At 35.6% G+C, this 23,793-nt stretch overlaps 5 protein-coding genes and 1 long non-coding RNA gene across 7 annotated transcripts; 4 read left to right on the forward strand and 2 right to left on the reverse strand.

The window, feature by feature from the left end:
• Positions 1–6,865: 6,865 nt before the first annotated feature.
• Positions 6,866–8,734, forward strand: LOC108819904 (uncharacterized). 2 transcript variants are annotated; one of them, XM_018592920.2, is made up of 8 exons: positions 6,866–6,983; positions 7,071–7,114; positions 7,470–7,523; positions 7,609–7,746; positions 7,842–8,005; positions 8,130–8,202; positions 8,299–8,429; positions 8,518–8,734. In XM_018592920.2, exons 1-8 carry the CDS (start codon positions 6,960–6,962, stop codon positions 8,532–8,534), a joined length of 645 nt encoding a protein of 214 aa, XP_018448422.2. In that variant the 5' UTR covers positions 6,866–6,959; the 3' UTR covers positions 8,535–8,734. The 2 variants fall into 2 exon arrangements, with proteins under 2 accessions (XP_018448422.2, XP_056847999.1); XM_056992019.1 differs by having other exon boundaries at positions 8,133–8,202.
• Positions 8,735–9,761: 1,027 nt separating this feature from the next.
• Positions 9,762–10,422, reverse strand: LOC130498832 (uncharacterized). Its single transcript, XR_008937778.1, has 3 exons — positions 10,183–10,422; positions 10,045–10,080; positions 9,762–9,962 (listed from the first exon to the last, which is right to left on the reverse strand). It is a non-coding gene; the product is annotated as an uncharacterized LOC130498832 (long non-coding RNA).
• Positions 10,423–11,756: 1,334 nt separating this feature from the next.
• LOC108821631 (fatty acid desaturase 4, chloroplastic-like) lies at positions 11,757–12,832 on the forward strand. Its single transcript, XM_018594628.2, has one exon. It carries the CDS (start codon positions 11,779–11,781, stop codon positions 12,652–12,654), a length of 876 nt encoding a protein of 291 aa, XP_018450130.1. The 5' UTR covers positions 11,757–11,778; the 3' UTR covers positions 12,655–12,832.
• Positions 12,833–14,697: 1,865 nt separating this feature from the next.
• Positions 14,698–15,836, forward strand: LOC108822357 (fatty acid desaturase 4, chloroplastic-like). The gene has a single exon (XM_018595409.2). The coding sequence runs from the start codon at positions 14,806–14,808 to the stop codon at positions 15,691–15,693; it is 888 nt and encodes a 295-aa protein (XP_018450911.1). The 5' UTR covers positions 14,698–14,805; the 3' UTR covers positions 15,694–15,836.
• A 971-nt stretch (positions 15,837–16,807) lies between these two features.
• LOC108822356 (putative clathrin assembly protein At5g65370) lies at positions 16,808–17,991 on the reverse strand. The gene is made up of 2 exons (XM_018594822.2): positions 17,494–17,991; positions 16,808–17,377 (listed from the first exon to the last, which is right to left on the reverse strand). The coding sequence occupies exons 1-2, from the start codon at positions 17,940–17,942 to the stop codon at positions 16,939–16,941; spliced, it is 888 nt and encodes a 295-aa protein (XP_018450324.2). The 5' UTR covers positions 17,943–17,991; the 3' UTR covers positions 16,808–16,938.
• A 1,918-nt stretch (positions 17,992–19,909) lies between these two features.
• On the forward strand, positions 19,910–23,726 carry LOC108822355 (protein disulfide-isomerase 5-4-like). The gene is made up of 15 exons (XM_018595407.2): positions 19,910–20,048; positions 20,317–20,407; positions 20,590–20,684; positions 20,936–20,993; positions 21,116–21,300; positions 21,412–21,469; positions 21,576–21,616; positions 21,693–21,767; positions 22,149–22,205; positions 22,325–22,391; positions 22,492–22,635; positions 22,722–22,943; positions 23,028–23,180; positions 23,365–23,442; positions 23,540–23,726. Exons 1-15 carry the CDS (start codon positions 20,008–20,010, stop codon positions 23,615–23,617), a joined length of 1,443 nt encoding a protein of 480 aa, XP_018450909.1. The 5' UTR covers positions 19,910–20,007; the 3' UTR covers positions 23,618–23,726.
• Positions 23,727–23,793: the final 67 nt, after the last annotated feature.

Here is a 23,793-nt window from a genome sequence, read left to right on the forward strand (position 1 = left end):
CGACTTCCAGGAGGTCCAGGCGACTTAAAGGAGGTCCAGACGACTTCCAAGAGGTCCAGAAGACTTCCAGAAAGTCCAGACGACTTCCAGGAAGTCCAGACGACTTCCAGGAAGTCCAGACGACTTCAATTTCATACCTTAAATTAGTGAGATGACTTCTTTAACACATATAAGTCTTTTCCAACCACATAGAACCTCAAACGAAAGTAACCCACCAAGAATCATAAGCTTGAATGGTTCTATCAACCATAAAAAAATTATAATAAAAAACTTGAGTTTTTTGGATGAATATGGAGACAAAGTGAAAGAAATGTTGTTTTTAGTTCATAACAATTGGGAAAAAGAGAGTGTAAATCGATTTGAGATGCATTAAGAGGTTCAAATTGGTTGTTCATGGTGGTTAGGGTATTGATGGCAATGGTAATCTTGTAAATACTTGAAGATGATGAGGTTGAGAGAGTAAAAATGTCACTTTCGAAAAAGAGAAAAGATAAAAAATTAATGGCAGTTTCGTGAATAATGTGAACATGTGGTGTGAAGAGGACAAAAGAAAAATTCAAAAAAAGTATTTTTTGTTATAAACCATTGGATGGACGGACATAACCGAACCGTACCGGACAGTACCGGGCGGACGTACCGGACAGACAATACCGAACCGGACCAGACGCATGAGGAAGAAAAGAAGACTTAGATTTTACCATATTTATGTATTAGCATATTTGTATTAGGAAATAGGATCTTTCCATTTATCTCTTCCTTGTAACATGTATATATATAGATGCCTATTGGCACATCAATAATAAGAAGAAATACAAGTTTTACAACACGTTATCAGCACGAGAGCTCTGAGAAAAACCCTGAGTGAATTTCGAAACCCTTTTTCCCAGCAACCACCATAAAGCCTAGAAATCAGACGAAACTTCAAAACACCGTATCTCCTCAACCCGACGGATCCAGACGACGAGCCACCTATCAAATTCAAGATCTCGACGAGACGAATCCAACGCCGTCGATCTCATCGCAATCCGATACCGGACGCGTTCTAACGAGCTATTACAAGAAGCGCCGTCAACTTGATTCAAAACCCTAATTCGGACGCAACTTCAAATCGACGTATCTCTCAAACCATAGGGAGTTAGCCGACGTTCCATACATCAAATTGAAGCTCTCGACGAGAAGAATCCAGCGCCGCAAACCTCGTCTCAATCCGACTTCAGACGCGTTCTCCACCTCCGTTTCAATCCGCGTTGACAATTTCCTTTTTACTAAAGGAAACCCTAGCTGTCTTTCCATTCTCATCCGACCAGCACACATACTCTGACCATCCGACGAATTGATCAGCACCCGATAAGCCACCAGACGATCCGACAGTTCATCCAACAGCCAGTAGAGGTTCCGGACGATCCGATCAGCCCGTTCCTTGCTCGCGATAGACGTTCAAGCCGTTCGCGGTTTTCTCTCCTCTCTCTAGGTGGTCCAGTTTCAGATTCTCTCCAATCTAAAGGTAAATAAAATCTGAAACACCCTTTGGAACCATATCAAAACAAATTTGGTTGTTTGTTAAAGGATTGAACATTAAAATTTGATGAACCTAAAAACCTAGGACAATTGAATCCCTAAATAAATTTGAGGAATTAGGATTTGGTTTAGTTCTCCCGTTAAGTTGCTAGATCAAACGGTCATTAGGTTGTTAGAAAGCACAAATATTCCTTATTCAATAAGAGATTGATTAAATCAATTAAAACCAAAACATTAAGTGTTCTTGGATCTCGAAAACCTTATGATCTGAATGATCAATCGGAGCCAATAGAAATCGATCACCCCTTAAACCCATCTTGGTCGATTTCATAAACTATAAATTCTATAAACTGAAATCTGAATTATTTTCTTAATTGCTTGATTGATTGATTTGTTGAAATTTTCTTTCTGCTAAAATGGAAAATTTCATTTTCTGAAAAAATAGAAAGTTTTCTTTTCTGAAAAAAATAGAAAGTTTCATTTTCTGAAAAAAATAGAAAGTTTCTTTTTATAAAAAATTTCCTTTTCTGAAAAGTTTTCAGCTTATGTTAAATTGCATATTCCATACTGAATCTGAAATAGGAATATTGCTAGAATGCTCACCATTGATCATTGATTGCTTAAAGGGATATTTCATGTTGATTGATTAATACTTGTTAGAAATTTTTGTTTTGGTTGGTGTGAACCATTGATATATTGAGTTATAAAATTTCTAAAAATATTTTCATGTTTGATTGATTATTTGAATGCATGAATTCTAAGAATTGATTGATTGATTGATTGATATGATTCAGATATCAACCTTGGATTATGATACCTTAGAAATTTCTGGAGAAAATTATCTAGGATGGACAATGAATATCTCATATATACTATGGACATAGGGTCTTGGGAAATGTACCATCAAGGATGATCATGGAACCAAGAACGAAATGGCATTAACAGTAATGAGCCATCATCTCATTGAGGAACTGAGAAATCAGTACCGAGATATAGAGAGCCCCCGATGCCTCTGGACAGAATTAATGTCCAGATACACTAAGGTGTTATTACCAAAGATAAGGCATGAGTGGATGAGCCTCAGATTCCGGGACTATGGGTCCGTGGAAGAATATAATTATACCCTGTCCGAAATAGCTCATAACCTGATATTATGTGGTGAAAAGTTAACAGATGAGGAATTACTTGAAAAGACATTCTCTACAGCAGATCCAAGAGATCTATTTTTACATCATAGAGAGAAATGTTTCACCACATACAATGATCTGTTCTCATACTTATTACAAAGAGAGTGAATGAATCAAATAAAGAATGAGATGAGTGGTTATGAAACAGATTGTGATGAAAGAGATAATAAATCCGAGGAAGCCACATCCAAAGTGACAGTTGGAGTGGTCGGCTTGACCATAGGCTAAAAGGCCATTTGACATCCTGAAATTTTGCTTTGTTTGTTTGATTTACTTTAAATCTTATTATGTTATATGATTTGGTGTTTTTATGAAAACCTTTATTGGAATTTTATTTATTGAATGATTTTTATTTATCTTAGAATTACAAAGCATAAAAATATCCACGAAAAATAAAAATAAAATTCTCCCAATAAATCTTATTCTAGAAGGATAGTTAGACCACAGCCAAGGCATTGCCTGAAGGGCATTATATACACCCAATTTCGTGGCCCATTGAGTACTAACAATAAATGGTTTCCATATAGAAACAATGGGCAAAAGAGAACAAAAGGTTCCTACAGATTTTGAAAGAAAAATCGCCTAAGGCCTTATAAGAAAGTGGTCAAGACTATACCTATATACTCTACTGATTAATACTATGCTAAGATCAGTATGATGAGAGGCAAAAGAGCCATGGTAACCAGTTGGTTAACCATACGAAATTACACTTAATGGCATGACCGGACTAGCCATCCAGATCGATCCAAACTTGATGCAAATAATTGAAAGGCACAAAAGAGTTATCCCATAGAATCTCACGTTGTGAAACATGTACACAAGGGAAGCTCATGAGGCTTAACTGTCCCAAGTATCATGAAATGGCATAATGGTTTATAGCATGTTCATGAGGGGGAGAATACACACCCGTGTGGTACATGACCATACTATAAAAACATGAACATGAACATGATCCGTGGGACATGGTCTATGACCATGGTAAATTAATACAAAGACAAGTCACGTCCATCATGATAAACCATCCGGTCGAGACCGGGATGGATGGACAGGACGTGGACGCGGTCAACAAAGTTCATACGACCGTACCACGGACGATGAAACCGACCGGGTCGAGAACAGAACCATGGACAATCATTTGGCCGATTTCCTATAATACAAAGGCCACGACCTAATGCTTGGGAACACACTGATATACATGTGTAAAGACAATATGCATCAGGCCATATAAGTGAGCATAGATATTCCCATCTCAGATTGAATACGGGTCACGACCAGACATATGAAATCTTAAAGAGATTTAACCACCACATTCATATGTGCTTTCTAAGATAGAAACTGAGATAAGAATTGGGAATATATGTTGGATAGGAGTATGACTTTCTCCCACGAATTTATATGAAACCTTGAGCCAAATATGGGTGATAAGATTAAATGGCCAGGTTCACGGATTGCATGAGTAATCCGACTGTCCAACATCAAAAGTGAGAAAGCTATAAGCTGGATAAAGAGTAAGAGATTGGTATTAACCATCATTGTCTTGGCAAGATCCTCGGACTAGAAATATAATCTAAGACGTCCAAAGAATGTGATCAAATAATGCAAAAGCTAGCAGAACTAGATGCCAGACACATTGACCCGAAAGGAAAGAAAAGAATGACTAAATGTCATACCAGCTTATGCACCACGAAATTTGATGTCCTAAGAGACACAATCAAGTTGCTACAGAGTCTATACAAGATAGACCAAAGTGTTCCATAAGATAAAGGAACTTCGGATAGAAAGAAATGAAAAGGTGCACAGAATGATATAAATCCGAGTTCAAAAGGGAACCAGTCCGGACATGGAGATAAGGCTGGCCAGCTAACCATCTAAGGTACCAGACCATGTAGTTTGGGACGCCAAACTGCAAGGAAATAAAGGTCCTAGATAATGAAATCTCAAATCGATTTGGACATGTCTGGAACACAATGGAACCATATATAAGAGTGTTAACACCACTGATGTATTTACATATAAGAGAACTCATAAAAGAAAGTAGCACTTGAGTATAAGATATAATGCGAGGATCATAAACCCACGAGAGTACTCACAAAGAATAAAATGGACGTGGGGTTTAAAGTAAAGAAAGATGGACGTATTGGCCATAAAACGCCATCAAGTGATAAAACCAGTGAATGGGTCATGTGAGGAAAGTAAACCGTGAGATAAGGACATGGTCACGTGGTCTAAGACGTGCATGTGCCTATTTACAGCATTTGAACATAGCTGATTACACAAGGTTACTCACAGAGACCGAAAAACAGTTTATAAGGAGATATACTCCTATGTGGTGGATGCTACTACTCAGATTTGAAATTGACAAAGGTCTGGTCATAAGTAAGAGATAAAAACGTAGTAAGCAAGCATATGGATCACTGGATCAAATATTATAAAGGTACCACAAAGATGAGAAAAGAAATTCTCAATGAACAGCATTGTTCCTAAGCTGTTCATGGACTGAATCATTAAGCAGCTGTATAAGTAAAGGATCTGTCTAAGAACAATCCAATTCAGTCCATACATACTTATAAGAAGTACAAAATCCCTTGTGTTTGGAACCAGCCTAAAGAGAAGTTGATACAGTTTATTTCTAGATCTCAAAAGATCAGCTATCATGTAGCAGTCCATAAGCACGCCTAGCAAAGGTCCATACGAACTAAGGACATGGGACTGCATATACAGATATAGCCGTATGAGAGAAGTACCAATCACCATGTGATTGGTCGTGGTCTATGACCCAATGGTCTACGGCAAAGGCTTGATAGCAACACACCAACAACATCTTAGACATCCATCAAAGGTTGTGTGTGTGTATAAACAAGATTGATTCTTAAGACTATGTATATAAGGACTGCAATAACTCATAGCAGAGACCATAGTCGTGGGTATGTGTATGAGATCAGCACGCCCTAAGTAAGATATAAGATGGTCACAGCAAAAAGCGAAGAGAACCATTATGGTTCACGCCAAAGACCATACCAAATCAAAGACTATGTCCGGCTTCTTTCCGGCCGAATCATCCATGAGAGATGACTAATTTTGTTAACCCAAAACGTGGTATGACTTTTGAGGTATCAACTATCAGTATGGATAGTACATATGGCAAGAAAGATTGATTGCCAAGAATAAGGTCCGATGAGTGTACTTGGTTATAGAACCAAAGTCTAATGAGTATGTAAAACTCATTGTAGTAATGATCACTGATCAAGTCATGATCTAAAACACTCATGAGAAAATTATGGACGTGTATAGACAAGGTCTATGACACAATATGGATCGACCAGTTCAGTACATTTTCGATAGTACTTAAGAGAAATATCTCACTGTCCATAAACGACCAGGTCATACTATAGGACGATCCATAAACACTTATGGATGAGATCCAACCAAGTAAAGTGGTTAGTAGTCTAGGAGACATACGTTTTTGGTCAAGGACCATAATGGTCGACCATATTATAAGTTGGACGACATAAGGCACAGTACGTCCAAGTGTTCTTCTGCGAAATTCTAAGAGAAAGAAACACAGACACTCCAAGCTCACTGAATCAATATTTACAAGTCCTTACACGGACATCTTCAGTGATGCATTCATCAGGGGGAGTAGTGTGTGTTGTACTCTTTTTCCTTCACCAAGGTTTTGTCCCACTGGGTTTTCCTGGTAAGGTTTTAATGAGGCAACATGAAGCACACTATGAACTCTGAAACGGTTATGGCGTCCAAGGGGGAGTGTTATAAACCATTGGATGGACGGACATAACCGAACCGTACCGGACAGTACCGGGCGGACGTACCGGACAGACAATACCGAACCGGACCAGACGCATGAGGAAGAAAAGAAGACTTAGATTTTACCATATTTATGTATTAGCATATTTGTATTAGGAAATAGGATCTTTCCATTTATCTCTTCCTTGTAACATGTATATATATAGATGCCTATTGGCACATCAATAATAAGAAGAAATACAAGTTTTATAACATTTTTGTATTTGTATTTGACTTTGAGTTTTGTATTTGACTTTGAGTTTTGAGTCAATTTTGCAAAAAAACTCAAAAAACATTATCAAAAAATACAAAATAAGATTAACGACGTAACAAGTCATGCAAAGAAACGTTAGCACCCAATCGTTGTATATAATTGTGCCCTAAACGATCGCATCAGAACCCGATAGAAAAAAAATCAACGCCGCTCTCGAAAACCTAACATCTTCTGAGATGGACGGAGACGGATCCCCCCTAGTAAGTAATCTAACTTCATCTTCTAATTTGCTCTCAATATGGTTTCTAATCTGTCTTCATCTTTTTTGGTTTGTTTCTGTAAATTAGTCGTTGCCGAGACGCCGGGTTCCAGAAGCATCACATGCTCACCGGTAATAGTCACGAACTTGATTCTTTTGTTTGTGTGTCTGTAAGATTGGTTTTATTCACTGCTTTAAATTATTAGAATATATTATTTGTATATTCGTTAAATCGCTAGTCTGATTTGGTTTGATAAATCATTGGTTAGGCTCTTATCATAGCATGCTTTTTAACTAAAGATAGATAAAAGTTAGTTGTTTGTTGATGTGCATATTTATACGAATTGTGTAAAATCGGCTTTTATGTTCTTGTCCACACAGTACGTGTGATGTTGGTTGCTCTATTTGACACTTGATTGCTTTGTTTCTGTCTGTTTTATATTTGTGTATCTAACATGCTTTGTTGTTGTTGTTCTTGTCCACACAGCACGGAGAATTTCGTCCAACACACGAAGATTTGGATGGATATCTGTGCGAGCAGGTAAATTGATTTCTGAATTTTGTTATTTTTGTTTGGACATTTGTTTTTGTGCTAATAATGGGGTTTGCAATTGATTCTTTTCCAGGACTACGATCAGGGTTGAGGGATTCAACACTTCCTCTGATCGTCTTGTGCTCTACAGGGCCTTGAAAGACCTCTTCGAACCGTGTGGAGAAGTGGAGCACATTGAGATCAGGGTAGATCCGGAGTCAAAACTCATCAGGTAGTTTTGTTTCTTTATTTATTTATTTATTTATTTATTTGTGTTTCTTTCTTTTGCAATAACATTTAACTGATGATAAATCCACTCCACTGCAGGTCTTGCCTTGTTAATCTTCTCGGACAAGGTGCCAAAGAGAAAGCTTTACTTCTCAACGGTAGCAAAGTTGGAGAAAGGACGCTGACTCTCTCAGCAGTTGAGCCCACTGATGGGTTGACTACATCAGTTCGAGCTGCTACGTGGCCAACTTCCAAAAGAACAGGTATTTTCTATTCTTGACTTCTATTAATTAGATTCTGAGCGTTACTTATTTTTTTTATTTTTTTTTTTTGCTTGTAGGAGCGAAGTCATACGCGTAACTGGATATGACCCTTCTCTTCCTCGAGAAGATCTCAAGAGTGCTTTATTTAAGCACTTCGCTGCGTGTGGTGAAATCACGGACATCTTCGTCCGAGACAGGTTACAACCTTTTTCTTCTGCTAGAAATTTCTCTCTATTACTCTTTGTGTAAACCACCCTTTTAATTAATGCTTTCTTTGCTTGCTGTATCTACAGCTATACCCTTGTCCACCTGTATGGGCTAGGCTCTCTGCAGCGAGCTGCCAAATTGCATCAAACCGACGTCGGAGGAGGCTTCACGCTGTCCGTCGAAACCTTGCCCTTTCAAGCTGGCCGTGGTTTCTCAGGTAAATTATTCATGTGTCTAGTTCAATTTGTAATTGATGTTAAAAGTAAACAACCAGCTTCTCACTTGTTTTGGTTTTATTTTGGCAGGCACCTCTGATGATTAGAAGAAACCCTTGTGGAGAAGAGTGTTTTCTTGTGTTCTCAAGTCTATAAATAAGCCTGTGATATGCATCGTTTTATTATTTCAGTTTCTTTAAAATTTGCTAAGCTTAAAACACTTTCACCTCTGCTGTTGGTTCTTTGTGATTATAACCCTTTTAGTCATTTTATTTGTTTTGCTTTGGGTTCAACGCCTCTTTTCTCATTCACCTTTATTTTTCATGTCTTTGCCGTCACCTGTTTTTTTTTTTTTGATTTATAGGATGGTCGAACCAAAAAACATAGTTTGTTTTACTTTTACCCACAGAAAAAGAGATTGATTCTCTGTACCCGAAAACAATAATAAGATATTATAAACTTCAGAAAATAAAGTTTTCACATTGTAAACCCAAATCTCATAGTAATTAAGCTTTAAACAATAAAACAGTGTGGACGCACAAAAAGACCTCGAGTCATACAAAATTACTTGGGGCAGAAGGCATCTTCCTGAACTTTGGATGTCTCATCGAGTATATCCCAGCCGCAAGAGCCACGATCTTATGAGGCGTCGTCACATACAAGACGCATAATCACAAACAAACAAGTCGCACGAGGATCTCTCCAACTCAACAACGCTTGAAACCTCTTCCCTTGCTTGGATGACAGTTATCAAACACTCCCAGTGTAATAACAGTGCAAGGATCATACACGTCCCATGTGTACTGCTCATTCCAGTTTCACTTTATGCCACTTATATAGTTTCACTTATAAGACCACCTCCATCCATTAGGACCCCCGATGGGTACTTAAGATTAAATTAGTGTTTAATTTTGTGATTTGAAAGCTTTAGTACCCTTGTTAATTTATTTAATTTTTTCATCCTCCATTGGTGGAACCTCATTGAGGTACTTCAAAAATATATTTTTTTATTTTTTCTTTAAAATTGAATGATTTAAACGAAAACAGAAACAGAAAACTAAAAAGCTGATCATGTGAAGCACAATTCATATACTAACGTTGGTGAGACTTACTTGATAGAATAGGTTCATATGCAGTAACTAAGACATGTATCATTTTTTTATCAAAAAAAAAAAAGACATGTATCATTGAACTTTATATCCATTGCTCAACCAACCATCCTGCAACTTCTTGTATGCCTCATTGATCTTTCCTTGCTTTTCAATAAAACATGTCTCGCTGAAAACAAAACCATTGCAGTGTTGACAATGCTATACTACTACAAATGTCTCAAGCTGTATAAGAACGTACAAGAACACAAGTATTAGAGACAGATGAACTGAAAAAAAAAATCTTTAACATAAGTGCATGTTCCTAGACCATCAGCAGCTTTCCCAGCTTTGCCTTTACCCTTAGAGGACGCTTCATCACTGCCACCAGCTTGCTTTCCCTTACCCTTTCCACCAGCTTTAGCGTCTTTCCCCATCTACAAAACTCTGCAATAAACAGCCCAGTATTAGCGTTACTACCATCTGGGTTTTGAACATCACACACGTAAATTGATTGGCCTCCTCTTACAGTTCCAGTACGATCTCCACCTCGCACGATGAAATCCTGAAACAAGCATTATAGCTGTGAAAGTTGTTTGAAAAAGACTAGAAACTTGATATATATCACATCACATGGATTCATGTTACTTCCTTTCAATGGCTGTACCTCTTCAGACAAAGTACTAATAAATCCCATCACCAGCAACATCCCAAGACATCAGAGTTAAATTGGTCGCTTCTCCATGTACGTGCTCGGTTACTTATAACACCACTAACTCAACATTCGTGTCGATTTTAGAGTTGAGTGGGAAGAGGATTCACAACCACAAGCTTATAGTAGCTAAAGAACCCTAATCGAAGCGTTTCTTGGTCCCCACAAGCCCAGATAGCAGGTTTTTCAACAAGCTACACCTCTGACCCAAGTTACGTCGACAACCAAGTGAATTTTTTATTTAGTTATCTTTAATTCATTCCTAACTTTCTTAAACAGAATAAAAACGAGTAGAAATCTGGAGTAAAGAGCAGTTTTTGTTTCGTAGTACCTTTTAAGAGGGGGTTATTGGAATCAGAATTTGGAAGGAGTTTAGTGATTTTAAAAGTTGACAGATTTTTGGAAGTTAAGTAGAGTTAACAAATTTCCATCACAAACTTTGTATTGATTTCTGTAGATTTTTTATTAATCAATATGGATTTGCATAATATATTTTTTTCAAAATATTTCTTCTTATAAGACAATGTACAATGATCTCCCTAGAAAATGGAAGTCAACGGTAATGATGAGACAAATTATTTTTATTGATATTATGTTTGGTGTGTTCACGTAGACAGATAAATTTTATGGTACTTTGTGTTAGTTTTCTTATGATAATCAGTTTTGTTTTCTTTGATTTTTGAGATTTTTTTAAAACATTATTCTAGTTGTCATATGAGTTTGATTTCTTCACCATTTTTGAATGAAACAGTTGTTTTGTCAAATATGAAGCTATAAAAAATATAATGAATTTACAGATCATGTGAGTTACGTTTGGTGTGTTTGTCTATCAAATATGTAACTATAAAAAATATAATAATCTTATAACTATAAATCACATGAGATAGTGTGAGTTGGTTTACGTAGACAAATATGATGCATATGTGTATGTTTTCCTTAGTACACAGATTTCATAAATCTTATGAGTATAGATGATATTTTCAAAGTCTAGTCTTGTGAGTAAAAATAAAAGGAATTCACCTTCCAATAAGAATAGAATTTAATAGATTAGTAGAATCCATAATAACTAAACTTTATGAATAACAAATGATTTGAATGGAATTTAAAAGTCTTCAAACCAATAACAGTGGATTTTAGTAAGACTTTTAAAATCTATAAACCAATAATAATGGATTCCCAAAATTTTATAACTCCTTTAGAATTCTTAAACTAATAAGTTATTCCATTTTTTGAAAATATTACGTAAGTTTCACAATTAAACAATTCCCTAGCGATCACATTGACATTGGCACATGCTGGCCAAGGATCTCTAAATGTGGCCAAGGATCTCTAAATGTATACAAAATTTTTTAAATATAATATTTTGGTCAGTTAGCCGAGTTAACACTTCTATATATTGCGTGTGTTCCATATCCATTCATCAATGAAGAAACATTTTCCCTTAACTGATTTCTTATGTTATTATCCTTTAGTCTCTTTTGAGTGTTATATATGATATATTTCTCTATCGTTGGAAAACATATAGAAACTTGATATCTTCCACATCATCGCATGTACTCCCCTACAATGGCTGTGCCTCTTCAAACGAAGTACACTTTGAGTCCCATCACAAACAACATCCCAAGAAGCCATCGTCCGTCGCTTCTCCGTGTACGTGTTACGTGCTCCCTTACCCCCGGCAAGAAGTCTCATCGTCCTAACCATGAGAAGCTCGTTCTTGAGAAACGCCTTGTGAATCCTCCTCCCTCCGACGACCCAACTCTACAATCTACATGGACCCACCGGTTATGGGTCGCAGCGGGTTGCACCACCGTTTTTGCCTCTTTTGCCAAATCTGTTATTGGAGGGTTTGGTTCTCATCTCTTGCTCGAACCACCTTTAGCCGGGGTCGCAGGATACATCTTAGCTGATCTTGGCTCTGGTCTGTACCACTGGGCCATCGATAACTACGGTGACGAGTCAACGCCTCTAGTAGGAACCCAAATCGAAGCAGCACGAGGTCACCACAAATGGCCTTGGATTATCACCAAACGACAATTTGCAAACAATTCATACGCTTTGGCCCGTGGCATGACCTTTACGGTTCTTCCACTAGTTCTTGCATGCAATGATCCGGTGGTTCATGGCTTTGTGAGCACGTTTGCATTTTGTATATTGCTTTGCCAACAGTTTCATGCTTGGGCTCATGGAAGCAGGAGCAGCCTTCCACCTCTAGTGGTGGCGTTTCAGGACATGGGGCTTCTTCTTTCACGGAGACAACACGTGAATCATCACAGGCACCAACTTACGTATATGAGTTACTGCATAGTTAGTGGGGTGTGGAACAATATTTTGGATGATAATAAGATCTTTGAGGCATTGGAGAAGGTGTTATATGTCCAGTTTAGGGTGAGACCTAGGTCATGGAGCGACCAAAACTCCGAATGAACATAAATATTTGATACCTCCAACAACCTACCATACATTTTAATCCTCCAGAAAACATTAATTTGATACAATTTCTTAATTATCATCTTTTGTTTTATCTTATATCCATTGTTGTAATAATGTTCAATTGTTCATGTTCCTGTTGATTGTCTCATAAAAAAACACGAAGTTTTTTCCTTTTCCATATGAACTCTCGAACACCTAATTGGCTTCTCTATTAGTAAAGTATTTTCCCACAACTTAATGGAACCTAGAACATGGTATTTTACTGAAAAAGTAGATACATAAATAAACCAACCAATGAAAAATTCCTAAATTTACAACTTCTTCAATAAAATTCCTAAATGAAGCAAGAATGTGGTTGATATTTTACAGTCATCATTTATTTATTTTACAGTTGGTCAAGACGCTAAACTGCACACTTTTACTATTAGGAAAGTATATTAAAATACAAAAAATGGGATGCATTTTAGTTTTTTATAGCATTTTAACTGCACTCCATAATTTACTGCAAAATAAAGTGACAAATAAAATAATAGACAAATAAAAAATGGTTACTCTATAAATGGATTATTCTATAAATGTAGTAAAGACTTTTTTATTTATTCATTATTATATTTCTCATTTTATTTTACGTGCTCTACACGAGTATTGTTTATACGAAGAAGATTAAGTTGCACTTAATAGTTGTCTCTCAATCTTGGATATCTTTTCCGTCGTTATGTATGTTATTTTTAATGTTTATCACTAGTTTTAAGGGTATTTTTTTCTTCTAAACACATGTAATAAGATAAGACAATTCTTGCTGGCAAACAATGGAAAGTGGAGGTTTTCTCGGCGCGGATAACTGAATCTCACTCATCGTTGACATATCTCTTTATAGTAAGTAATGCATTGGTTTGGCTTCCAGATCACTCATTAACTTGGCACAGCTCAAAATCACACATCACATGGAGAATCTGATCCACTAACCTCTGGTGACGCGGACATTGCCGAGAGCCGCGGCATTTTTATTGGTTGGAGACCACCTGATCCACTCCACTTGAGCGAATGAAATTAAATACAAAATAACATAATTTTTCTTTAGAGTGTTCATGTATATTAAAATATAATAAATACTTACAATTGTGTTCCCAAAAAAATACTTAAAATTAAGTATATATTATATATTTATACTAGAAATTTTAAATAAATATCAACCAATAATATGTAATCAATTCAAATATTTTTAATTAATACTTTTTAAATAAATTTTATTAGTATTAGCTAATGAAGATACTTCAAAATCTAAAAGTTAAATTTTGGGCAAAAAAAACTAGGTTTTTTTTTTTAAAAAATTAACATAATATTTTCAAAATCGATTTTTTTTAGATTTTTTTAAAAATTTAGTTTTTCAAAAATACTGACAGAATATTTCCAAATATTTTCATAAATGCATTTTCCATATTTTCGAAATTTTTCATACTTATCCGTAGAATATGCATTCTACTATTCTACTATGTCTCGTTTGAAATTTATTTCTACAATTTTAAGATTTTGAGTAATGTGTAAATTGTCGATTGATAGGCAAAGCGCATAATATATATTCTAAATATTTTTAGACTATTGTTATTTACGTTTATTCTAATTTTAGTAGATTCAATAAAAAACGTGGATGACATATTTTAATTATAGTATATCTAATAAAAATGTGGATTTCATTTTCCACTTTGTAAAATGTACATATGTAGATTGGAACCTAAAATCTTCATTTAAATATCTTTGGAACAAAAAAATACCTCTATTGGTATAAGTATTTACATTGCAGTTTCTATTTTTCCTATTTTTTTGTTTTAAAAACTATTTGTTTGATTTATTTTTCTAAATAGGAAGATATATTATAGGGGGAAATGGTACAAATCTGAGATTAATCTAATGGGATAATGTACATGTTTTTCGGTCTAAAAACAATTTTCCCAAAACATAAACGAACCAAAATTTGAGACTTTTTCTATACGTTTCACAGCTTGTAATGAGCTAGCGATCACAATAGCCCCACGCTTCTCTAACGTACACCACAACATAATTTAGCGTCATCTCTTCGTCTCTCATTGGTGTCTTAGCTTTGATAAACACGTAAACGTTGATACATTTCACCCATAACCTCTCTCAATGGCTGTATCACTTCAAATCAAGTACCCTCTAAGACCCATCACCAACAACGTTCCAAGAACCCACCGTCCTTCACTGCTCCATCTACGTGTCACATGCTCTGCTTCTACCACCACCACCAAGCCTCAACCTAAGCTTGTGGTTGATAAACGTTTTGTGAATCCTCCTCCTCTTCCCAACGACCCGTCTCTCCAGTCAACATGGACTCATCGCTTATGGGTTGCAGCTGGTTGCACTACATTGTTTGCCTCTTTGGCTAAATCCATCGTTGGAGGGGTTGGTTCTCATCTCTGGCTCGAACCAGCTCTAGCCGGCTATGCAGGGTACATCCTGGCTGATCTAGGCTCTGGTGTGTACCACTGGGCCATTGATAACTACGGAGATGAGTCAACACCTATAGTAGGAACCCAAATCGAAGCGTTTCAAGGTCACCACAAGTGGCCTTGGACAATCACGAGAAGACAATTTGCAAACAATCTACACGCCCTGGCTCGAGTCATAACCTTCACGGTGCTTCCACTAGACCTTGCGTTTAATGACCCGGTGGTTCATGGCTTTGTGAGCACATTTGCGTTTTGCATAATGTTTAGCCAGCAGTTCCATGCTTGGGCTCATGGAACCAAGAGCAAGCTTCCACCTCTCGTGGTGGCGTTTCAAGACATGGGACTGCTTGTTTCAAGGAGACAGCACGCGGAACATCACCGAGCACCGTATAACAACAATTACTGCATTGTGAGTGGGGTCTGGAACAAAGTTTTGGATGAGAGTAAGGTCTTCGAGGCGTTAGAGATGGTGTTGTATAACAAGCTTGGGGTGAGACCGAGGTCATGGAGCGAGCCAAACTCTGAGTGGACAGAAGAAAAAGACATATCCAACAACCAAGCATAATCAAGACTCTAGAATTTGAGGTGTTTGACGACAAATATTCATACATGTACAAGAGAACTGAAGATAAGTAGTACTGATATAAGTTCTTCTATGTAATTTTATAAATACCGATATTCATTAAATAAAAACTATGAATTACCTAATATGATTAACGTATATATGATAACTAATGATTATGAATAATAAATATTTAATAACATTTTTTGTATCTTAGCTCTTTTTTCTTTGATTTTATATTATGAAAAAATTTCTAGAACTGGTGGATTTTATTTACCATCTTCGTGGTTTCTTCTACGAAATAATGGTTCTTGAGCTATGAAACTGTGTGCGCTGGAAAAATATATCCATAATTTGCAGTAGATCTGGAACGGATGCGGATATTCAAGATATTTAGGGTCCTCATATCCGGATTCTTATCCGTCGGATTCGTGATTTTTGTATTTAGATTCGAATCCTTGTTTTATGGATATCTAAGTATCGGATCCGTCTAGAAGTTATGATATCCGCGAGTATCCAGATCTGTATCCGGATCCGCAAAAATAGTTTAAAAAATAAAAAGTATGTTTTAAAATACAAAAAAATCTAAAAATATCACATAAATAAATACTTTTAAAAAATTTGTGTATATATTTATGCATATATTATTATTAAAATTAAAATACAAATATATGACTAATCTTATTTATGAATATTAATATGTCAAATATAATTATTAATAAATTTAAAAATTTAATATATTTTAATACGGATTCGAAATCCAGGTATTCGAACCCAAAAATTAAGATATCCGGATCATGATTTGGTTTAACCGGATCCAAAATTTTACTATCTGGATTCGGATCCCAACACCCCAAATATCCTATTTTGGAGTGAATCCGGAATGGATCTCAGATCAGATCCAAATTCCGAATAATAAGTCCCAGGTCTAATTGGCAGCGCAGCTCTTGATGGCCTTTCATAAGGTAAACCAACCCGTTTCCCAAACCTGAATTTTTTTCAATTAGTGTGCACTTGCAAAGCAGGTTAGAAAGAGAGAGCTTAGAGAGGAAGAAAAGAGAGATCCTTGAACTTAGACGATTTACTGGTTTAACAATTTTATTTGCATGTATACATCTCATATTCATTAGACCATGTACAATAATAAATAACGAACCAGCTTTATGGGATCATCTAAAACAACAATAAAAGAGCTTATTATATCGAACCTGGCCAGGTTCTTTATCCATCTTTTGTAGTCTTCTAACGTTAGTTATCTTTTAATTTCAATACCAAACCCCAAAATTCATTGTCCAAAGGTTCGCATCGCCAACGAAACTCGCTCAAAGATTCCCTACACTTTTCAAGCCTCACCAAAATAGGAATCAGCTCGGCCGGATCAGCTGTTCTCTTGTCCAATTCTTCAAACCTTATCTTGATCAATCTCATCACCGAGATGTAATCTTGTTCCATCAGTCCTATCATCCTAATAGCAATTACGTTCGGTTTCCCCATCGGGGTTTCTGGCCTGACACTTATATGTTCGAATAAGTTCACCAAAAGTTCAACTTGTCTGAAAATGGAATCGGTTGTGTAAGAGGAGACTCGTTGAGTCTCCAAACGCTTTTCTTCAATTTTTTCTTTTATGTTTGGAGCAACGCCTAAAACCTCCGCAATGCATATGTAAATATTAAGATATTCTTTGTACCTATTCAAATAAACAACAATCTTTAATAATCAAACTATAATAAAGAAAAAAAAGCATAATATCAAATTTTCTAATCCTTTAAACCAAAAGTATAACCAGTGCATATATGAACTTACCATTGAACCCATGGAGCCAGCTCTCTAGTAAAACGAGATGAATATACATTAAGATCATTCAACTTAAGATGACTCTCTCCTTCGTCATAAATAAAATTACGATGACTATTAGTGCCACCAAGACCATCTTCTCCTTCATAACCATTTTCGGATTTAATCATACTATGGATAAGAAGGAGACATTTAGAAGCCACGCACACGTCCGTCGTCACACGCAGCCTCTGCACAATCGCACTGATGGTCTGAGGACAGTATGACGTTCCCACTGTTGATTGGATACATTTGATGTATTTTTCGGAAGGTGGTTCGTTCGAGGTATGACTCGTGGCTTTCAAGATAGCTTCGTCAATGGTTTTGGTATTCTCAGAACTACACAAATGAACGACGTTGAGTTTCATTTGCGAGGCTTGGTCTTTTAATTTGCCACTCAAGGTTGTGAACTTTCCCATTTGATCAATATTTTTTAATATCGATTTTTATCTTTATGAAATGTTTGTATGTTGAGAAATGTGGGTTTGCATTTTGTAATATATGAGGGGTTCAATCAATATATATATACTCTTACATTGTTACTGAGTAAGGTCAAACAGGTTTGAGTAAGGTCAAACACGTTCTTATCTTCTTCTTTTTTTTGATCAAAAAAAAAAAACTTCTTCTTCTTCTTTGTTTTTTTTTGGGTTTAATTCTTCTTTGTTCTTTTTTAAAAAGCACGTTTTATCTTGATATCATATCTTTAATTAGTCCATATATAGACCGGATCTTGTATGATTATCTGATATTGACTTTAAGATTAAATACATGTATATCTTTGATATTTTATCAAAATGATATTTTTGTACTGTTTTGCTTTTTTTGTTCTATCCATATTATGCTTTATATCTTTCTATCTATATAAAATAGATCTTGCTCTTTCCTTCAGTTTACACTTTATGTTTAGATGCTCTAAGAATTTGACACATCATCATTGTTTTTTTTAATTTCAAATTTATCCCTAAATTTTATCTACTTCTTATTTATATCAAATCTATTAACTTTTTTTTAATGATCCATCTTTTAATCAACATTTCATTTTCAATCCTATCAAAATTTGTCATCAAGCTTGAAAGTAAGACTACATAATATATTTAAAATCTAAAACAATAAATAATAAAAGATAATAAAAACAAAAAGAGGCAAATTCATCTATGAGCCGTTAACAATAGTAGACTCACATATTATTTTTCTTTTTGAATCAATAAACTAAAGTTTAGAAAAACTAACATGAAGATGATCAAAAACCACAACCAAAATTTTATACATAATCAAAATAGTAATTAAAAATTTAACAAAATAAAACAAACCAAGCAATAAAATTAAGTGAAAAATTCAGGTGATGAGTGTTTGTAGTTTTTTTTTGTTTTAGTTTTTGGTTTTTGGTTTTCTAAAAATCATTTTTCATTCAATCAAGTTTTAGTTTTTAGTTTTTATTTTTATAAAAACCATTTGATTTGCTAATTAAGGTGATGATTGTTTCCACTAGCTTTTACTTAGATTTTAGTTTTTGGTTTTTAACTTTTAGGTCTTTGTTTTTTTAGTTTTCAGCTATTGATTTTGATTTTTAGTTTTTAAATTTTGGTTTGGGGGCCCTTTTGGTTTTGCTGTATTCTTAGTTTTTTTATAAAATTATCAAAATGTTCTTCTAACATAATAAAATAAATAGAAATAAAATATTTAAAATTACTGTCAAAGTTTATCAAATATAATGGTTGTTATTTTAAGACAACATTACCATGTTTTTAAATTATTTTATTTTTAAGTATTATACTAAAATATAAATTATTAAATATGTATAAATCATAAAAATTAAAATATTTTAAAATTTTGAAACTCCTTATAAATTTTATTACATAATTTGTTTTCAAACATGAATGGCTATTTTCAAATTAGTAAAATATATTATTGTTGTTTAGTGTGTCTAATAATTGTTAAAACTATTCAATAATTTTATTCATAAAATTAATAACTAATTGTTTAAATTCAATATTAAAATATCTATTTACATATATGAAATAATTATTTTACATTAATGTTTTTTTTTGAGCAAAACATTAATGTTTAAATGATAAAAAATATATGGAAAATTTTATCTTTATAAAAATATTATTATTTATTGCAATCAAATTTTCTCCATAGCATTTAAAGGAAAAATTAAAATATATGGGTGGCAACTGCCCCTACTTAGCTTATGTAGCTCAGCCCCTGGCACTAGCAATGGGCATTGTACAAACTTCATTATTATGAAATGAAAAAGTCGACAGAGAAAAAGAGGTACTTAAATGTTTAAATAAAAACTATTTGGGTCTAATAAGAAAGGTAACGAAGTAAAGAGGGACTATTTATGTAATATTTAACCAATCAAGGGGAGAGTGTTACAAATCTGAAAACGATGAGGAGGATAAATCACGAGGGAGAGAGGTGCTTCGTCTTTCCGAAAGTAGCCAAAAAAGGAAGCAGCTGTAATCAATCAGACGAAGAATGATCTCCCCGCGCAAGCTCAAATCCGTTGATTTCTATAGGTTTGTTTCGCAGATTCTCTCCACCTCTCTGTTGTACAAACTCTTCGAAATCTCCTCGATCTAGACTAGGCCATTTGTATCGATTAGTTTAGTGTCAGTGAGAATCTAAGATAAGGTTTAGTGGTGGAAGAGTCGATCCTGGAGCTGTATAGGTTTCTGCCTAGCATTTTTCATGTGTGATCTTAGTGTAAATTCGACTGTTGAAGTGATCTCTAAGTGTTAGATTCTCAGTCTGCAATAAGAGATTTGTGTATGTGTTGGATTGCAGGAAAATCCCGAGGGATTTGACAGAGGCGAGTCTCTCTGGAGCTGGACTCTCCATTGTAGCAGCCCTCTCTATGCTACTCTTATTTGGAATGGTTTAACAGTTTACAACCTCATTTTCGCCTTTATTATTATTGACATTCTCTATCGATCGATTCATCAAAGCGTTTATGTCAAAGCTCTCATGTTGTCACTCATTTTTTTTAATTTCGGATCAATGCATAGTTAAGATAAATTTGACTGGCGTTTTGACTTCGTAATTTTCGTAATACTACAGGAATTTAGTAGTTATTTGGCTGTCAGCACAACGACGTCCATCGTTATTGATAAGAGCTCTGATGGAGACTTCTTGCGCATGGATTTTAACATAAGGTGCATTACTTTACTCGACTGAGTTTTTTTTTGTCTTTTCAACACAGATGTCATGTGGTTTCAATTTTTGTAAAAGTGCATAGACGTTGCTCTACTCTGTTTTTTTTGAATTTATCTTAAGCAACGCATTGTTTGTTGGAATGCGTTGCGTGCCATCATATATGTGTGTGGCGCAATCAGAGTCGTGAAAAATTCATCATCTATCTGATTGTTAACTAGATACGGATTTCTTTCTTTCGTTTTTTTGGCAGTTTCCCGTCACTTTCATGTGAATTCGCTGCTGTGGATGTCAGTGACGTCTTAGGAACTGTAAGTTTGTTTTCATCCTAAGTTAATCTACTACATGCTTTGGTCCAAAATTCTTCCTGTACATCTGGTTACCTAAAATTCCGGTTGTTCTCTCTCCTGATTTTGCTAGCTTTTGTTTTCAGAACAGGCTGAATGTAACAAAGACAATTCGGAAGTTTTCTATTGATTCGAATCTGAGACCCACTGGTTCTGAGTTTCACTCCGGAAATGTTTTATCCCACGTTAATCATGGAGATGAATCTGGTGAAGAGTTAGTTGAAGGTTCTGTATCACTTAGTTCCCGCAACTTCGACACATTTTTACATCAGTAAGTATTGCAATTTGCATTTCGTATTCGTACACACATGCAAGACTATTAGGAGTATTCCTAGTACCTACTCCTTTTTTTTGGACAGCATATGAAGCATATATTTTGCAGGTATCCAATCTCGGTTGTTAATTTCTATGCTCCTTGGTGTTATTGGTGTAATCTCCTGGTAAACTCACTTGTAAAGTATATTGGTTTTTAGTGGCACTTTATGCTCAGTAAAGTGGTAAATTTACTGATTTTACTTGACGACTTACTTAAGTCTCCATTTTCAGAAACCATCATGGGAGAAAGCAGCAAACCAAATAAAAGAGAGGTATGACGTTATACTCTCTCTTTATATAAAGGATCTGTGATACAATTTTTCCTTATAACCTTCTTATTTTCGGTAGATATGATCCAGAAATGGACGGACGTGTTATTTTGGCAAAAGTTGACTGCACCCAAGAAGTTGATCTCTGTCGGAGGTAGATCCTATCATATTCGATCTTGTTTTTTCTTCTTGACTTGAGCTGCGACGCTTAATAACTTTCCATACCCTGCAAAAAGTACCATCCTTAGCTTCTGCAATAATGGCTAAGATGCGTTTTCTATTCGTAACTAAAGGGTGGGATAGTCAGCTACTTTATAAGTCTGGATCGGGTTCGTATAAATGGTTTTTGTTTTATGTAAAATGCTCTACATGTACCTCATCAAAAGATAGTAATGGTCGAACCAAAGAAAGAACATACCATACATAGGTTATGACTTCCTTTACGATGTCCATTTGCTATTGCATTCTCTGCAATCTTATGCCAGCTTCAAGGGTATTATTGATTCTCATAGTTTTCCTCTGAAAATGACTCCAGGAATCACATACAAGGGTATCCATCCATTCGGATTTTCCGCAAAGGCAGTGATCTTAGGTAAGAGAATGTAACTCCTACTTTACGTGTGCATATAGTGCATAATCATCATTTTCTCAATTCTTATAAGCTCTATTTCTACTATACTTTTTCCTCTGCGTGATTCTCTTGCATAACAGGGATGACAATGCACACCACGATCATGAATCGTACTATGGAGATCGTGATACAGAAAGCTTAGTAAAGGTAGTTACTGTTCAAGGTTTCCTTTCAACATCTTTTCTTTGTCCTTTAAACAAGTTAAACATAGGCTACAAATGTCTGAATATTTTGGGTTCCCCTATAGATGGTGATAGGTCTGGTTGAACCAATCCATCTAGAGCCCCAGAAACTAGCATTAGAGGACAAATCAGACAATGCATCGAAAACATTAAAGAAGGCACCTTCGACAGGAGGATGTCGAATTGAAGGATACATGCGTGTAAAGAAGGTTAGCAGTTGAATCAGGAGAAATTACTATTGCTTCATCTTTTGCCTTTTTAATCGCTTAAAATTACTTTCCAATGGTCTCTGCAGGTTCCAGGCAACCTAATGGTTTCAGCTCGCTCGGAATCTCATTCATTTGATTCTTCTCAGATGAATATGTCCCATGTCGTTAACCATCTTTCATTTGGACGGAGGATTACGCCTGAAACATTTGCTGATTTAAAACGCTTGGCACCGTATCTCGGCGGAAGCTACAACCGTTTGGACGACCGCTCCTTCATAAACCAACATGATATTGGCCCTAATGTTACCGTAAGTTCATGAAAAAGTACTATCTGAAGAATCTGATTATGCTCTTTTAGCATGCTTTTTTAACGTGTTGTTTGCCATGGACAGATCGAGCATTATCTTCAAATAGTAAAGACAGAGGTATTGAATAGCAATGGACATGCACTGATTGAGGAGTATGAGTACACAGCACATAGCAGCGTTGCTCATAGTTACTATTTACCAGTCGCCAAGTTTCACTTTGAGCTCTCACCGATGCAGGTAGCCTTCAACATTCTTTTTGCTGCTTACTCATATCGGTTACCATAGCTTATCCAGCTTCCAAGTACCCCATTAGGACCGAGCAGACTGAGCAGAAACCGCCATGGCGGGCTGGTCCGTACATGGACAACAACCGTTGTTACACTCTGCTAATTTTCTTCGTTTTTTTTTTTTGTGGTTGTAGGTTCTCATAACCGAAAACTCCAAATCCTTCTCACACTTTATTACCAACGTATGCGCCATTATCGGTGGTGTCTTCACGGTTAGTAGAGAAATTAGAAGCCTCTTCTTCTTGTTATATAGTTCATCAAAACATCCCTCTATGAAAATGAAACGTGTTTATTTTCCTTCTTCTCCAGGTTGCGGGAATCTTGGATTCTATTCTCCACCAGACGATGACACTGATGAAAAAGATTGAACTTGGTAAAAACTTTTGAAGAAAGGTTTCATATCGTTTGCTATGTAACGAATCCGAATTTTTTACCTTTACCACGAACAAATGAGATGAAACTATAAAGTTAATACGGTTACAAGTATTTTCGATAATTCTCTAAAGACGTTTCGTTAACTTGTCAAGTAAAAAAGTGAAAAAACTAGAGAAATCCAACATTAC

Source organism: Raphanus sativus, chromosome 8, assembly GCF_000801105.2.
Source record: "Raphanus sativus cultivar WK10039 chromosome 8, ASM80110v3, whole genome shotgun sequence".
Lineage (NCBI taxonomy): Eukaryota > Viridiplantae > Streptophyta > Magnoliopsida > Brassicales > Brassicaceae > Raphanus > Raphanus sativus.

Coding starts and splice junctions, on each gene's coding strand:
- LOC108819904 (XM_018592920.2), top strand. CDS start 6,960: ATGGACGGAGACGGATCCCCCCTA. Junction 6,984..7,070: donor ACGGAGACGGATCCCCCCTA/GTAAGTAATCTA, acceptor TCTGTAAATTAG/TCGTTGCCGAGACGCCGGGT. Junction 7,524..7,608: donor ATGGATATCTGTGCGAGCAG/GTAAATTGATTT, acceptor ATTCTTTTCCAG/GACTACGATCAGGGTTGAGG.
- LOC108821631 (XM_018594628.2), top strand. CDS start 11,779: ATGTACTCCCCTACAATGGCTGTGCCTCTTCAAACGAAGTACACTTTG.
- LOC108822355 (XM_018595407.2), top strand. CDS start 20,008: ATGATCTCCCCGCGCAAGCTCAAATCCGTTGATTTCTATAG. Junction 22,944..23,027: donor ATATTGGCCCTAATGTTACC/GTAAGTTCATGA, acceptor TGCCATGGACAG/ATCGAGCATTATCTTCAAAT. Junction 23,443..23,539: donor TTATCGGTGGTGTCTTCACG/GTTAGTAGAGAA, acceptor CTTCTTCTCCAG/GTTGCGGGAATCTTGGATTC.
- LOC108822357 (XM_018595409.2), top strand. CDS start 14,806: ATGGCTGTATCACTTCAAATCAAGTACCCTCTAAGACCCATCACCAAC.
- LOC108822356 (XM_018594822.2), bottom strand. CDS start 17,942: ATGGGAAAGTTCACAACCTTGAGTGGCAAATTAAAAGACCAAGCCTCG. Junction 17,378..17,493: donor CTGGCTCCATGGGTTCAATG/GTAAGTTCATAT, acceptor TTATTTGAATAG/GTACAAAGAATATCTTAATA.